The sequence below is a fragment of the Petaurus breviceps genome, unplaced genomic scaffold (genome assembly GCF_028583685.1).
Source record: "Petaurus breviceps papuanus isolate PSGF00001 unplaced genomic scaffold, PetGlider_PUasm1.0 98, whole genome shotgun sequence".
NCBI lineage: Eukaryota > Metazoa > Chordata > Mammalia > Diprotodontia > Petauridae > Petaurus > Petaurus breviceps.
Window position 1 is genome coordinate 31241422 of NW_027187460.1, and position 13738 is coordinate 31255159.

A 13738-nucleotide genomic window follows, 5' to 3' on the forward strand; every position below is an offset into this window, starting at 1 on the left:
TGTGTGTGTGTGTGTGTGTGTGTGTGTGTGTGTGTGTGTGTGTGTGTGTTAAGTGTCTGAGGCCGGAACTGAACTCAGGTCCTCCCGACTCCGGGGCTGGCACTTTACTCACTGCCACCTAGCCGCCTTCTTAGTGATTATTTCTGTTAGTGGCCTAGCTCAGTTGACAGCCCCCTCTCTTACTCGAGGGTGCAAAGTGTTTTGTTTTTCTTCTGCAGAACCCTAGCTTCTAAAATGTTTCAAGAAGTGCTCAATGAAAATAACTGAAAAGTTTTAAGTTAGTCAAGGCTACTAGAAAATACTTTTAGTCTTTCTCTGAATAAGTAGGATACTGTAGAGATTGTTTTTAAAGGTTGTGTTGATGTTCACTATTTTTTTTCAAATGCTTTATTAACTTCTGATTTACATCATTCATTTCTGCCAGATTTTGAGTTACAAATTTTCTCCCTGTTTTTCCCCTACCCACTGCTCCAAAATAGCAGTCCCACAGGATATCCCCTCCTCCAATCTGTTCTCTCCCATATTTTCTCCCATACCCCTTTCGATTTTCCAGTGGATCGCTATTCCCCAGTGCCTGTATATCTTATTTCCCAATTACATGTAAAATAGTATTAATAATAGTGTATATATATATATTTGAATATTTGATTTTAAAACTTTGAATACCAGATTCATTCCCTTCCTCCCTTGTCACCCACCCTTACTGAGAAGATAAGCAGTTTAGTATAGGTTGTACATGTGTGGTTAATGCAAAACAATAACATAGTAGATATATTGTAAAAGACTGACTATATTTCCCTCCCTCCTATTCCACCTCCCACTTGTTCTATTCTCTACTTTGATCCCGTCCCTTTTCAAAAGTGGGTGCTTCCCACTTCCTTCCCCCCCAGCCTGCCCTTCCTTCCCTCATCCCCCCTCTCATCCCCTTCCCCGCCCCCCACTCTCCTGGAGGGTGAGATACCCTATTTAGTGTGTATTTCATTCCCTCCTCAAGCCAAATTCAGTGGGAATAAGGTTGACCCATTCCCTTTTGCCTTCCTATTCTTCCCCTCCATTGTAACCATTTTCCCTTGCCTCTTCTATATGAGATAGTATACCCCATTCTGTGTCTCCCCATCTCCTCTCATTATATTCCTCTCACCTCTTAATTTCACCTTTTAAGTATCATCCCTCCCTGTTAAATTGGTCCTGTGCCCTCTATCTATGTATACCTGTAAACATATATACACACATTCACATGTGTATTCATATGCCCATATATCCTCATATATAGACATATATTTCTATTCCCTTCAACTACTGAGAAAAGTTTCATAAGTTACAATTATTGTTTTTCCATGTAGGAATGTTAATAGTTCAACTTTGATACGTTCCTTATGATTTCTTTTCCCTGTTTACCTTCTCATGCTTCTCTTGCTTCTTGTATCTGAATGTCAAATTTTCTATTCAACTCTGGGTTTTTCAGCAAGAATGCTTGAAAGTCCTCTATTCCACTGAATGACCATATTTTCCCCTGAAACATGATACTCAGTTTTGCTGGGTAGGTGACTCTTGGTTTTAATCCCAGCTCCTTTGACCTCCTGAATATCACATTACAAGCCCTTCGATCCCTCAGTGTAGAAGCTGTCAGATCCTGGGTTATCCTGATTGTGTTTCCACAATATTCAAATTATTTCTTCCTGGCTGCTTGTAATGTTCTCTCCTTAATCTGGGAATTCCGGAACCTGGCTATAATATTCCTTTCTTTTTGGGATCTTTTTCAGGAGGTGATTGGTGGATTCTTTCAACCTCTATTTTACCCTCTGATTCTAAAACATCAGGGCAGTTTTCTTTTTTTTTTTTTCATTTAAAAAGATTTATTAGAATAGATATAAAAGCTGAAAAAATTTCAGTCAATAGATGTTACATTTAATATACAATTTAAATCATTTTATAATCTAGACTATATAAAAGACACTTTAAAGTTGCACAGCTGAATAGTTTGATTGTTAAAAATGGCTCAGTGTCAGCAAAGGAGGTAGACATTTCATGAGTACAATGGAATAAAAAGATTGGCTCAGTAAGAAGAGTAGTCCATGACAGCTCTGTCCCTCATACCTCTTCTTTTAACTCACAGACAACGCAGTGCTGACACTCCACCCCACTGTCTCCATTTTCTTTTCCATTCTTGTCTGTTTCCTCTGGGAAGACACTAGCAAAGGCCTGATGGACGAGCTTGGTGGTGGTGGCTTTGGTTGGGGCTTTGCTCTTCGGCACTTTGATGAGGTGCTTGATGTCTTGCTGCCTTGGAGCTAGTCTTTCTCCCAGGGTAAGACCAACCAAACGAATCATGTAGATTATACAGGGTACAAGGAGGAGAGGCTCCTCATCAGCGTCTCGGGCTTCATCTATGATAATTTGATCTATGATAAATTGGGAATGACAAAGGAGGGAATCTTCTGTGCACTGGCAAAAAGTCAGCCCAGGAGGAGGAATTGTTGTTTCTATCCTATCAACGAGGTGTCCATAAGCGGCATCAGTATTTGTCTGGAAAAATTCCACAGCTGTTTTACTCAGGTATATCTTCTCATGCATCAGTGAAAATATGGAAGTGTACTCACCACTAGGTTCCATCAGAATATACTCAGCAAAACCTGTTGAGAAGCCAATTACAGCTTTTTCTCCATCATAAGGAGCAATCCACCATTCGTGTATGGGACCAAGTTTTTTGGCTTTGATACCTCCCTCTGGACTTGAATCTTGATCATCAACTGGTTTTACCACACCACTGAAGAAGAGTTCTATATTCTTCTCAACTAGGCCTGTATCGAAGGGGCACAGATGGCCTTTTGTGTCATAAACACTGAAGCATGTTATTCTATGTTGTGGTAAATAATCATAGTTCTCAAAGCCATGTTCTCTCTCTTCAAAAATGTGCAACCTTTTGTCAGCCAGCATCTCTGCTTCTTCCAAAGCATCACTGGGGTCTCCTATGAAATGTTTCAGTTCAGGGTTATTCAGTTGCTGTAAGCACTGTGGACACCGTGAAGCCTCTCTGGCTGCTGCAGTTTGATGAGCTGAGGTAGATGCTTTTGGAGGAGGCCTTTTCTTGGTTCCAGTCTTCATTTTCTTCCTGCTATGTCCCCTAGAAGTTTCTTCCTCAGCTGAAGAGATGGTTTCAGGAGACCATGCCTTCCGTTTAATGACTCCATAAGATCTCCGGGGTGTAGGAGAGCTGGTGGTGGCTTTTGAGATGCGTAAAGATCTTCTGGGTGAAAGCTCCAATTTAATGTTTTTTCTTGCATCCCAATCACTGTAATCTTCAGAGCTTGATGATGAGATCATTGCTGCCATCTTTTTTCTAAACAGTCACTTTCTGATGAAAACTAGGATCTTTTTCTCCAAGGCCAATCCTTTAGTTAGTGAGAATTTTACTTGAACCAGCTATCCTCCTCATCCAGTCTTGGCTGGTGAAGAACTTGAGATTAACAGTGTTTGCGGTAACAGGGAAACATAAAAATGTCACTCATAAGAGGTCAATCATAAAGAGGGTTAGGATTGCTCTGGAGATCTTGCTAAATAATTCTATGACACTCTCACTATTTTATGGTGCTCTCCCAGGGCAGTTTTCTTTGAGAACTTCCTGGAAGATGATTTCTAGGTTCTCACTTTGATCATGGCTTTCAGGTAGTCCAATAATTTTTAAATTATCTCTCCTGGATCTATTTTCCAGGTCAGTGGTTTTTCCCATGAGATATTTCACATTGCCTTCTATTCTTTCATTTGTTTGGATCTGTTTAACAGCATCTTGATTTCTCATAAAGTCATTAGCTTCCATTTGCTCCAGTCTAATTCTGAAGCAATGATTCTCCTCATTGAGCTTTTGAGATTCTTTTTCCATCTGGCAAATTTGGCTTTTTAAGGCATTCTTCTCCTCATTGCCTTTTTGAGCCTCTTTTGCCATTTGAGTTAGTCTGTTTTTTAAGGTATTATTTTCCTCAGTCAGGCTGTTGACTCTCATTTCATAATTTTCTTGCAAAGTTCTCATTTCTCTTCCCAATTTTTCCTCCACTTCTCTTACCTGCTTCTTAAGGTTCTCTATGGCCTGTAACCAGCTCGTATTTTCCTTTGAAGCTTTTGGTGCAGGAATTCTGACTTCACTGTCTTCCTCCTGTTCCATGCTTTGCTCCTCTTTGTCCCCAAAATAGTAGTGTAATGTTGGAATCTTCTGTCTGCTTTGTTTCCTTTGCCTGGTCATATCGCTCCTCAGTCACTTGACCCCTGGGCTTTTTGCCACAGTAGGACTCTGCCACCAGACAGGGGAGCTTTCGTCCCAAACGCTGGGGTTTTCTCAGCTGCGGGAGATATTACATGGGTGCCCTCTCTGAGGTCTCCACACGCTCTGGCAAGCTGGACACACACCCCAGGACTTCCACCCTAGACTGCAATCCAGATCCAAGCAGGTTAAAGCAAGAGTGATTACCCCTCAGACTGGTGCTTGGTCCCCCTACACTCTGCAGGCCAGGAGCTGAAGCTGCCAAGTGGTGCTGGCTGGCTGTGCCGGTGTCTCAGTGGCTTCTCTCCCCAGGGGCAAAAGCCAGGCACTCCCACTTACTGGGTCCCAAAGTCCAGACTGCACTGACTTCTCACTTTGTCCTTCGCATCTATGTGTTGATAAATCTGGAAATGGCCACAGCTGCTGCTGATCTGGAGTCCCTCAGGCCAGTGGCTGGTAAGGCCCCCCCTGGGGCTAAAACCTCTGCTCACGTGGGCCTGGACTCAGCTCCCAGAGCGCTGCGCTGGCCGTTTCCTGCTGACCTACTGGGCTGCCCTCAGTGGGAGGTTAGTTTCTCTGTGTCATTTTGTGGGTTCTGCAGCTCCAAAGTTTGTTCAGAGTCCCCTTTTTACATGGATTGGGGAAGGTAGAAGCCGGAGCGCAGGGAGGTCCTGCTTCTACTCCGCCATCTTGATGTTCACAATTTTTTTTTTTTAAAGCAGTTGGGGTTAAGTAACTTGCTCAAGGTTACAGGGCCAGTTATTAGGTCATCCCGACACTGGGGCTCTGTGCTCTTACTAGGTGAGCCACCTGGCCGCCCCTAAGCTATTAGGGTTAAGTAACTTGCTCAAGGTTACACGGCCAGGTGTTTCTGAGTGGGTGCTAAGTGTCTGATCCCGGATTCGATCCCCAGGTCATCCCAACACTGGGGCTGGTGCTCTTACTCGCTGTGCTACCTGGCTGCCCCAGATGTTCACTATTTTTTAACATCACTGTCACTTCTCCACCCCTAGAACCTCTTCTAGTGACAGTGATGCACATTTAAGGAAAAGACACGTTGGACACCTTATTGCATACCTCTCTAGTTTTTCATCCCTCTGCTGGGATGGGGGAGATTTACTTCTCTGAAGTCATGATTGGGCATTGTAATGATCCGAGTTCTGGGTATTTTTCTTTTATAGAAATTACCTTTTTTTATTATGAGCTTTGCAAACAGGAACATTTCGCTACATAAATAGAAAAGAAGATTTTACATGAAAGTGAGCTTCTGTTATGTGTAGTTAGGTTATAAAAAGTTAAATTTGACACAGTAACATAACTACCTTGACCTTCTTGACCTATCTATGTGACCTTCTGAACATCTTTCTACTCTTTCTTGTGTTATTTAAAAAATGTTTCATTAATGAACTTTTTTCCCTTTTTCTAATGATTTTTAGTATAATTTTCCTTTATGTTTTTGTGGTTATTGTGTAACCAGGCTCTGCTTGTTTTGTTCTCTGTCAGTTAATACAAGTTTTCTCAAGTTTCCCCCAAATCTTCAATTCTTTTTTCTTGTGGCATTGTTATATTTATAGTTGGCAATTTGTTCAGCTCTTCCTCAATGAGTAGATAGCCATGTTTTTTCTCATTCTTTGTTATTACAGGAAGTGATGTTATGAATATTTTTGTGTCTTTACACTCTGACCACCTTGGGATATTTGCCTAGGGAGTGGTATTGAAGGCTTAAAGGGCATGCACGAATATTTCAGTGACTGTTTTCTAGAATGATAGCTCCACCAAGAGTTCATTCAGGTGTTTCTCTTCCCACAGCTCCTCTAACATTGACAAGTTTTGTTCTGTTGTTCTGTTCATTGTGTTTGGTGTAAGGTGAAATGTTGAGAGGATTCTCAGTCCATGTTTGTTGTACTAGATGGCCTCTGAGGACCCTTCCAACCCCAAGATTCTGTGACATTCTACTCTTATTTCTACTCTGCTGCTATTTAAAACAAAACTTTATACAGCCCAAAAGAAGATGAGTTGATTATGTTTCGTGTTTGTATGAGTTTTCATTTTTTCATGCCTTATGTCATTATAGCTCTACAGTGATGTGGTAAGGAATTATTGTCCTCAGTTGATAAATAAGAAAATTAAAGCATAAGTTATGTGCTCATGGGATTTTTTAGGGAAGCTGGGTGGTGCAGTAGTTATAGTGGTGGGCCTGGAGTCAGGAAGACTCCCTGAGTTCAAATCTGTTCTCAGACACTAACAAGCTGTGTGACCTTGGGCAAGTCACTTAACCCAGTTTGCCTCAGTTTCCTCATCTATAAAAGGAGCTGGAGAAGGAAATGACAAACTACTCCAGGATCTTTGCCAAGAATACTCCAAATGGGGTCACAAAAGAGTTGAACGTAACTGAAAAAAACGAATAAACAACACCGAAGAAATAGGATTTTAGAGGTATGGATTATATTCTTCCTTTTAGATCACGTTGCTTCTATTTAGTTGATTTGGTTCCAAACTAATATACACTGATTGGCATTTGTAGTCTGCCAGAGTGTGTAGGTAGTACTCCCTTCGCTCAGAATTCAGGAGATAAAATGAAAACTTCAACTATCAGTATTTATTTGAGCAGGTGATCATATATAAAAGAAGCTGTCAGACTGGAAAGGAAGAAGAGATTTAGTTATACTTTCAGTAGTAATATCATACTTTTATAGCATCCTATCTTTCCAGGACACTTAGTGTTTGTGATAGTTTAATGTTTCACATGAAGAGTTAAAATGTGGTTAAAGTCACTTTTTGTTGTTAAGTCATTTCAGTCATGTCTGACACTTTGTGACCCCATTTGGGGTTTTCTTAGCAAATTTACTGGAGTTGTTTGCTATTTCCTTCTCCAGTTCATTTTATGGATGAGGAAAGGAAACTGAGGTAAATGGTTAAAAGTGATTTGCCCATGGTCAGTCACATGGCCAGTAAGTGTCATAGATTTGAACTTAGGACATAAGTCTTCCCGACTTCAGGACCACCACTGTATTCACTGTACCACCTAGCTGCCTTGAAGTCACTTAGATGCCAATAAAAGCCACCTTCTTGGGTAAATTTAATTAAAGAGAAAGGGGCTTTTTTTTTTCATAAGCAATTGGGGTTAAGTAACTTGCTCAAGGTTACATGGCCAGGTGTTTCTGGGTGGGTGCTAAGTGTCTGAGCCCGGGATTCGATCCCCAGGTCATCCTGACACTGGAGCCGGTGCTCTTACTTGCTGTGCTACCTGGCCGCCCCGGCTTCTGTTTTTTTTTATGTCAACAACTGTGTGTTCTAAAGAGCAGGTGTGCACTATATTGCTAAAAACAGTGCTGTGGTATCTATTATATTTATAAAACTCGACTATGAGGAATTATGGTAGTTGCTTGAATGAATAAAGCATTTATAAAGTGCTTACTGTGTGCAAAGTACTGGGAATAGAAATAAAAAAAGTAAGATGAAGAGCTTGTCTCAAGGAGCGCCCATTCCATTAATAGCACATGTGGAGGGCTTTGGCCATAAGGGGCAGCCTCCTCACTGTCATTTGCACTCCTTTCTTTTCCAGTTTCTTAGGATGTAGTCTAACACAAGTGGCAGTGTAGGGGGAAGAACAGTGGACTAGGAAGACCATTGGACTTTGGATGTTAAATACTGGGCCTTAGGTCCTTTATCTGTCAAGTGACTGGGTTGGACTGGAAAGCCACTTTTAGCTTTAAAATTGTTTCTGTTCAATTAAGAAAAGGAAATGTCGAGCTATTGTAAGGACAGCTTCAGCCAACATGTCATCTTCTAGTATTGTGAGATTCCCCCTGGAAGTGCAACCTCAGGTCAAACTTCTATCTGTTGACTTTGTTTTCCAACATGAGCAGTAACCCAGAAAAAGACACGGAAGAGAAACAGTAGGGCTCCTGTTCAGAGGTATTGTCTATGGACTGTTTTGAATGGTAAAAACAAACAAACCCAAAACAGAACGGGGAGTGTAAAACGAATATCTTGTTATCCTTCTAGTTTCTTATTGCTCAGTAAACTCCAGTGGAATCCTGTTACCTCCAGGATCAAAAATAAAACCCTTCACAATCTGCCTTTCCAGACTTCTTAGTCCTTATTTATTGTTGTTCTCTGGTGTTGGGCTATTCCCTTTCCAAGCTAAGTAATGGTATAGCTCAGCAAAGGAGGTAATAACAATGAATCTTCTGTCCACATAAGGCCCCGTCACAGTGAGACTGTGCCTGGAGTGCCCTCCCTCCTCACCTCCACTTCTTAGAATGCCTGGATTTCTTCAGGACTTTTCTCCATCTGCATGAGGCTTTTTCTGGGCTCCTCTTGGACCCCAAGGTTTCACTGAATGTGTTTCATATGTACCTGTATGTGTGGATGAGCTCTGAAAGCCTAGAAACTCCTTATGGATATTTCATTTTTCTCTTTGCATTTCTAGCACCTCGAGCAGTGCCTGGCATATAGTAGGTACTTAATAAATGCTTATTGATAGATTACAGTCTCAAAGAGCCAGATTTAGATTTGATTATTAGGACTTTTCCCCTTACAATTAGAACTCTAACACAGCAGAATGAGCTGCCCCAAGAAGTAATGAGTTCCTTCTCATTGGAGGGTCTTCAGACAAAGATGATTTGTTGGATATGTTGTAGAGGGAATTCTTGTTGAGGTACAGGATAATGAGATTATTTTTTTATTAAGGCCCCTTCCAACTTGTCTGTGATTCTGTAGTCAGATATTACCGTGTTTCCCCGATAATAAGACCTATCCCGAAAACAAGCCCTCCCCTTACTGTGTAAGATTCCTCTAAAATAAGCCCTCCCCCGAAAATAAGCCCTATTGAGATTGCTACTGTAGTGAAGGTGATCCCCTGTGCTCTGCGCTACACGCTACATTACGGTACCCTCTGTATGCCCCCCCCCCCCCCCGTAAAACGCACGCCGCGCTCCGAGCTGCATCCAATCAGAGCTGCAGCAGTGAGCGCGTCATCCTGTTCTTCCCCAGTGATTTGCTTGCTGGTACATTTTTTTGTTCACATTCACCTGTTTATTAAAATTGCTGTCAGTGTTCATTAAAATAAGCCCTCCCCTGAAAATAAGCCCTCTGGTGTTTTTCTGTCCAAAAAAATATAATAAGACAGTGCCTTATTATCGGGGAAACACGGTATAACCTGGAGAGAGAGGATATTGTTGGGAGCCCTTCACACCGTATGTACCTAGCAATCCAAAGAAGGCCAGAAGGGGCATCAGTTGATAGAAAGGTACTTGGTATTCTCCATTCTTCCTCCCAGTATGTGGAAGCAAAATTGGGTCAACCTCTGTGCTGATTGGTTCTCCAGTTTCTGAAGGTTACTTGCTATAGAAGGATGACAACTAAGTTGGTTACTATTGTTTATCCAGCTTAGCAAAGGCAACCAAGGTGGTTTGTGAGAGACCTTGAAGCTGTATCTAGCTTTTATAACTATATTTAGTTGAAAAAAAATTTTTTTTGGAAGGGGGAAGACAAGGCAGTTGGGGTTAAGTGACTTGCCTAAGGTCACACAACCAGTAAGTGTATTAAGTGTCTGTGGCTGGATTTGAACTCAGGTCCTCCTGACTCCAGGACCAGTGCTCTATTCACTGCATCACCCTGCCGCCCCCATTATATTTAGTTGAGAGGCAGCACAGAACGGTGGATAAAGTATTTTGCTTTTTACTTGATTAGAATTCTGCTTTGAATATTTACTACTCAGTGTTTACTGATGGACCATTTTACACATGAAGAAAAGTGAGGCTCTAAGAGGTTGTGACTTTGGGAAGTCATTCTCAGAGCTTCCCTTTTCCTCATCTGTAAAATGGTCCATCAGTACACACTGATTAAGAGCTTACTCTCTGCCAGACACTGTGCTAAGTGCTAGGAATGCAGAAAGAAGCAAAAGATAGTCCCTGCCCTCAAGGAGCTCACATTGTAATGGGGGAGACAACATGAAGACAGATATGTGCAAAGCAAGCTATATTCAGGACAAATAGGAAATAATTAACAGAGGGAAGACACTGGAGTTAGAAGGGGCTAGGGAAGGCTTCCCATAGAAGTGGGATTTTAGTTGGGGCTTAAAAGAAACCAAGGAGGTTTGTAGAGCATTGAAGGCAGGGAGTACAGCCAGAGAGGATGTTTGCAGACAAGAGATGGAATGTGTTTTGTTAGTGGAACAGCCAGGAGACCTGTGTCACTGGATCATGGAGTATGTGTTGTTGGGAGGAAGGTGTAAGAAGACTAGAAACATAGGAGGGGCCAAGGTAATGAAGGGCTTTGAATGCCAAATAGAGCATTTTGTATTTGCTGTTAGACGCAACAGGAAGCCACCAGAATTTATTGAGTAGGGGAAGTGATGTGATCAGACCTACATTTTAAAAAATTACTTCGATGGCTTAATGGAGGATGGATTGCAGTGGGGACAGATGTGAGGCAGGCAGATCTACCAGCAGGCTGTTGAAATAATCAAGACATGAGGTGATGAGGGCCTGTACTACTACAATGTCAGAGGAGAGAAGGGGGCATATTGGAGAGGTGTTATAAAGCTGAAATTGGCAGGCCTTGGCAACAGCTTGGATATGGTGGAGTGAGCAATAGTCAGGAATCCAGGATGAGGTCTAGCTGGTGATCCTGAGGTCCTGGGAGGATAATGTTGCTTCTTCAGTAATAGGGAAGGTAGGAAGGACATGGGGAGGTTTTAGGGGAAAGATAATGAATTATCTACTGGACATTTTGAGATGTCTGAAAGGCAGTTGGAGATGAGAGACTGGAGGTCAGCAGAGAGATTGGAAAAGGATATATAGATCTGAGACTCATCAGCCATAGAGATCCTTACTAAATCCATGGGAATTGATGAGATCATCATGTGAAGTAGAATAGAGGGAGAAGAGAAGAGGGCCCAGGACAGAGCTCTGAAGGGACCTCTACAGTTAGAGGGTACCATCTAGCAAAGGAGGCAGAGAAGGAATGGTCAGATTTGTAGGAGGAGAGCCAGGTTAAAATGGTGTCCTCAGAACTTCAAAGAAAGTATCAGAGAGGAAAGGGTGATCAGCAGTGTCACAGGCTGCAGAGAAGTCAAGGGGAATGAGGATTGAGATGTGGGAATGAAACCACTTTGGAGAGAGCAGTTTCTGTGGTATGATAAAGTTGGAAACCAGATTGTAAGGGATTAAGAAGAAAGTAAGCAGAGAGAAAGTGGAGGCACCTATTCTGAATGTCCATTCTCAGAATAGTTCCTACCTTACAAGGTTGTTGAGATAATATTATAGATAAAATACTTTATAAACCTTAATGCACTCTATAATAAATATGAATTCTGGGTGCCCTACAGCTAGGCATTGGAATAAATGCTGCATATATAAATAAATTACCTTTGAGTGCTTCTCTTTCTTCTTTGCTCTCTTGAGTGTTTTCTGAGCTGAGAAGTGGAGCAGTTGGCTGCTTAGGGTGCTAACTTTGGAGTCCAGAACATCCGAGTTCAAATCCTGTCTCAGATACTTGGTAGCTGTGCGATTCTGGCCAAGTCTCTTAGCCCTCAGTATCTTTATTTGTAAATGTGGGTAATATTAGTATAGGGTTGCTGTGAAAATCAAATGAGATAATATTTGTAAAGTGCTTTGCCGACCTGAAAGCTATATATAAATGCTTGTTGTTGTTAGTGTTATCCTGGAGAAAGGCTTCCCAGGAAGCAGTCTGAGTTCTTCCTACCCCCACATGGTTTGGAGTTGGGGCTTCCGAGATCCCAGGAAAAACCTAGATGTCAGCAAGATAGGACTTAGAATAACTAGCATTTATATAGCACATTAAAGTTTGTAAAAGCACTTTAAATTATTAAAGTTATTGTCACTTGATTTTGTCACATATTTGACATTGTCACAGGTTATTGTCACTTGATCCTCATCACAGTCTGATGAGGTAGATTCTATTATTATCTCCATTTTGCACATACGGAAACTGAGGCTGAAAGGTTAAGTGACTTGCCCAGGGTCATACAGCTAATAAAATTTATGAGTTAGGATTTGAACTCAAGGCTTTCTGACTACAAGTCCAATTCCTAGCCACAGTGCCACATAGCTTTACTTGAGTAATGATTTCTTCCAACTCTTGAGATATTATTGCTCAGCAGTATGCTTATTGCCATTAAGGGACAGTGCTTTTGCTAGGGTCTAATTTTGACTTTCTGTTGTTTCAGAATAAGCTAAATTTATTAATGTTTATGAATCTTTGTTTTGATTTGTACAGATATGGAGGCCAATCACTGCAACATTTTTTTTCCCAGTTGGCCCAGGAACCGGATTTCTCTACTTAGTGAATTTATATTTCTTATATCAGTATTCTACACGACTAGAAACAGGTATGTTTTTCTTTACAATGATTTCCATATGGGTATGGGCTTTCAGTGTGGCCTTTGCATAATAAATACATCTGTCCAAATTCTTTCCTATTTGATGGGTTATTGAAGGCAATTTGAAGAGAAACTTAAAAGTATGCCTGATATCAGAGAAAAACCACTTGTTTAAATGTTGACCTTTCATTTGTAATTGGGTAGGTTCACTTTACTTTGATACTTTTTTGGTTGGGGGTGAGGTGAAGCATCTTGAGTAATTAAGGCCAGATATAGTCTTAAGTGGAAGGAAGTCATTTATGCAGAAAAACTTTGAAAGCTCAGTTTAGCTACATATTTGGGCTATAATCCCAAGTTTTGATAGGTTTCCAGATTTATGGTTTGGATTATAGGTACACTGGAACAACCTTCAGCTAAAATTTTCTGTTTACTAAATTGTAATTTATTCCCTGCAATACTCTTGTGTGCTCTTGTGAATTGCTGCTTATATTAAGATATGGTAAATCGATAGTACTGTGATAAAAATATGAAAATAATTTGACTGTTAAGTCTCGATGGTTTTGAAAAGGTTGACTGACTTCAGTCTTTATATTCTTTTTTTTTTTTTTTTTTGCCTTTTTTTGGGGGGAGGGCAGTTGGGGTTAAGTGACTTGCCCAAGGTCACATGGCTAGTAAGTGTTAAGTGTCTGAGGCTAGATTTGAACTCAGGTCCTCCTGACTTCAGGGCTGGTACTCTACTCACTGTGCCCACCTAACCGCTGCAGTCTTTATATTCTTAAAATAAACTGACTGGCTATTAGTCCAGGATATAGATTGAGAGTCCTGAACTGCCCAATTCTAATAAAGAACTTATGCCACTGGGAAAAAAACAAATTTTGTTGTTTGGGAAATATGAAGCTTATTTAACATTTTAAACATTGAAAAAAAATTTATGTTGCACTTTTCTTCCTCAACAAAGAGCTATTAAAGAAATGTCCATAGAGAATACAAGCATCTTATTCTATATACCGTGTTTCCCCGATAATAAGACCTATCCCGAAAATAAGCCCTCCCCTTACTGTGTAAGATTCCTCTAAAATAAGCCCTCCCCCGAAAATAAGCCCTATTGAGATAGCTACTGTAGTGAAGGTGAT

General features: G+C 41.1%; 1 protein-coding gene across 4 annotated transcripts in view; it reads left to right on the forward strand.

The window, feature by feature from the left end:
• The window catches only part of DERL1 (derlin 1), a 65055-nt gene that overhangs the window by 10764 nt on the left and 40553 nt on the right, over positions 1-13738 (forward strand). For all 4 annotated transcript variants that reach the window (XM_069081055.1, XM_069081058.1, XM_069081059.1 and 1 more), the window contains exon 2: positions 12503-12614. In XM_069081055.1, the coding sequence (XP_068937156.1) occupies positions 12503-12614 (112 nt within the window). The remainder of the gene's footprint in view (positions 1-12502; positions 12615-13738) is intronic.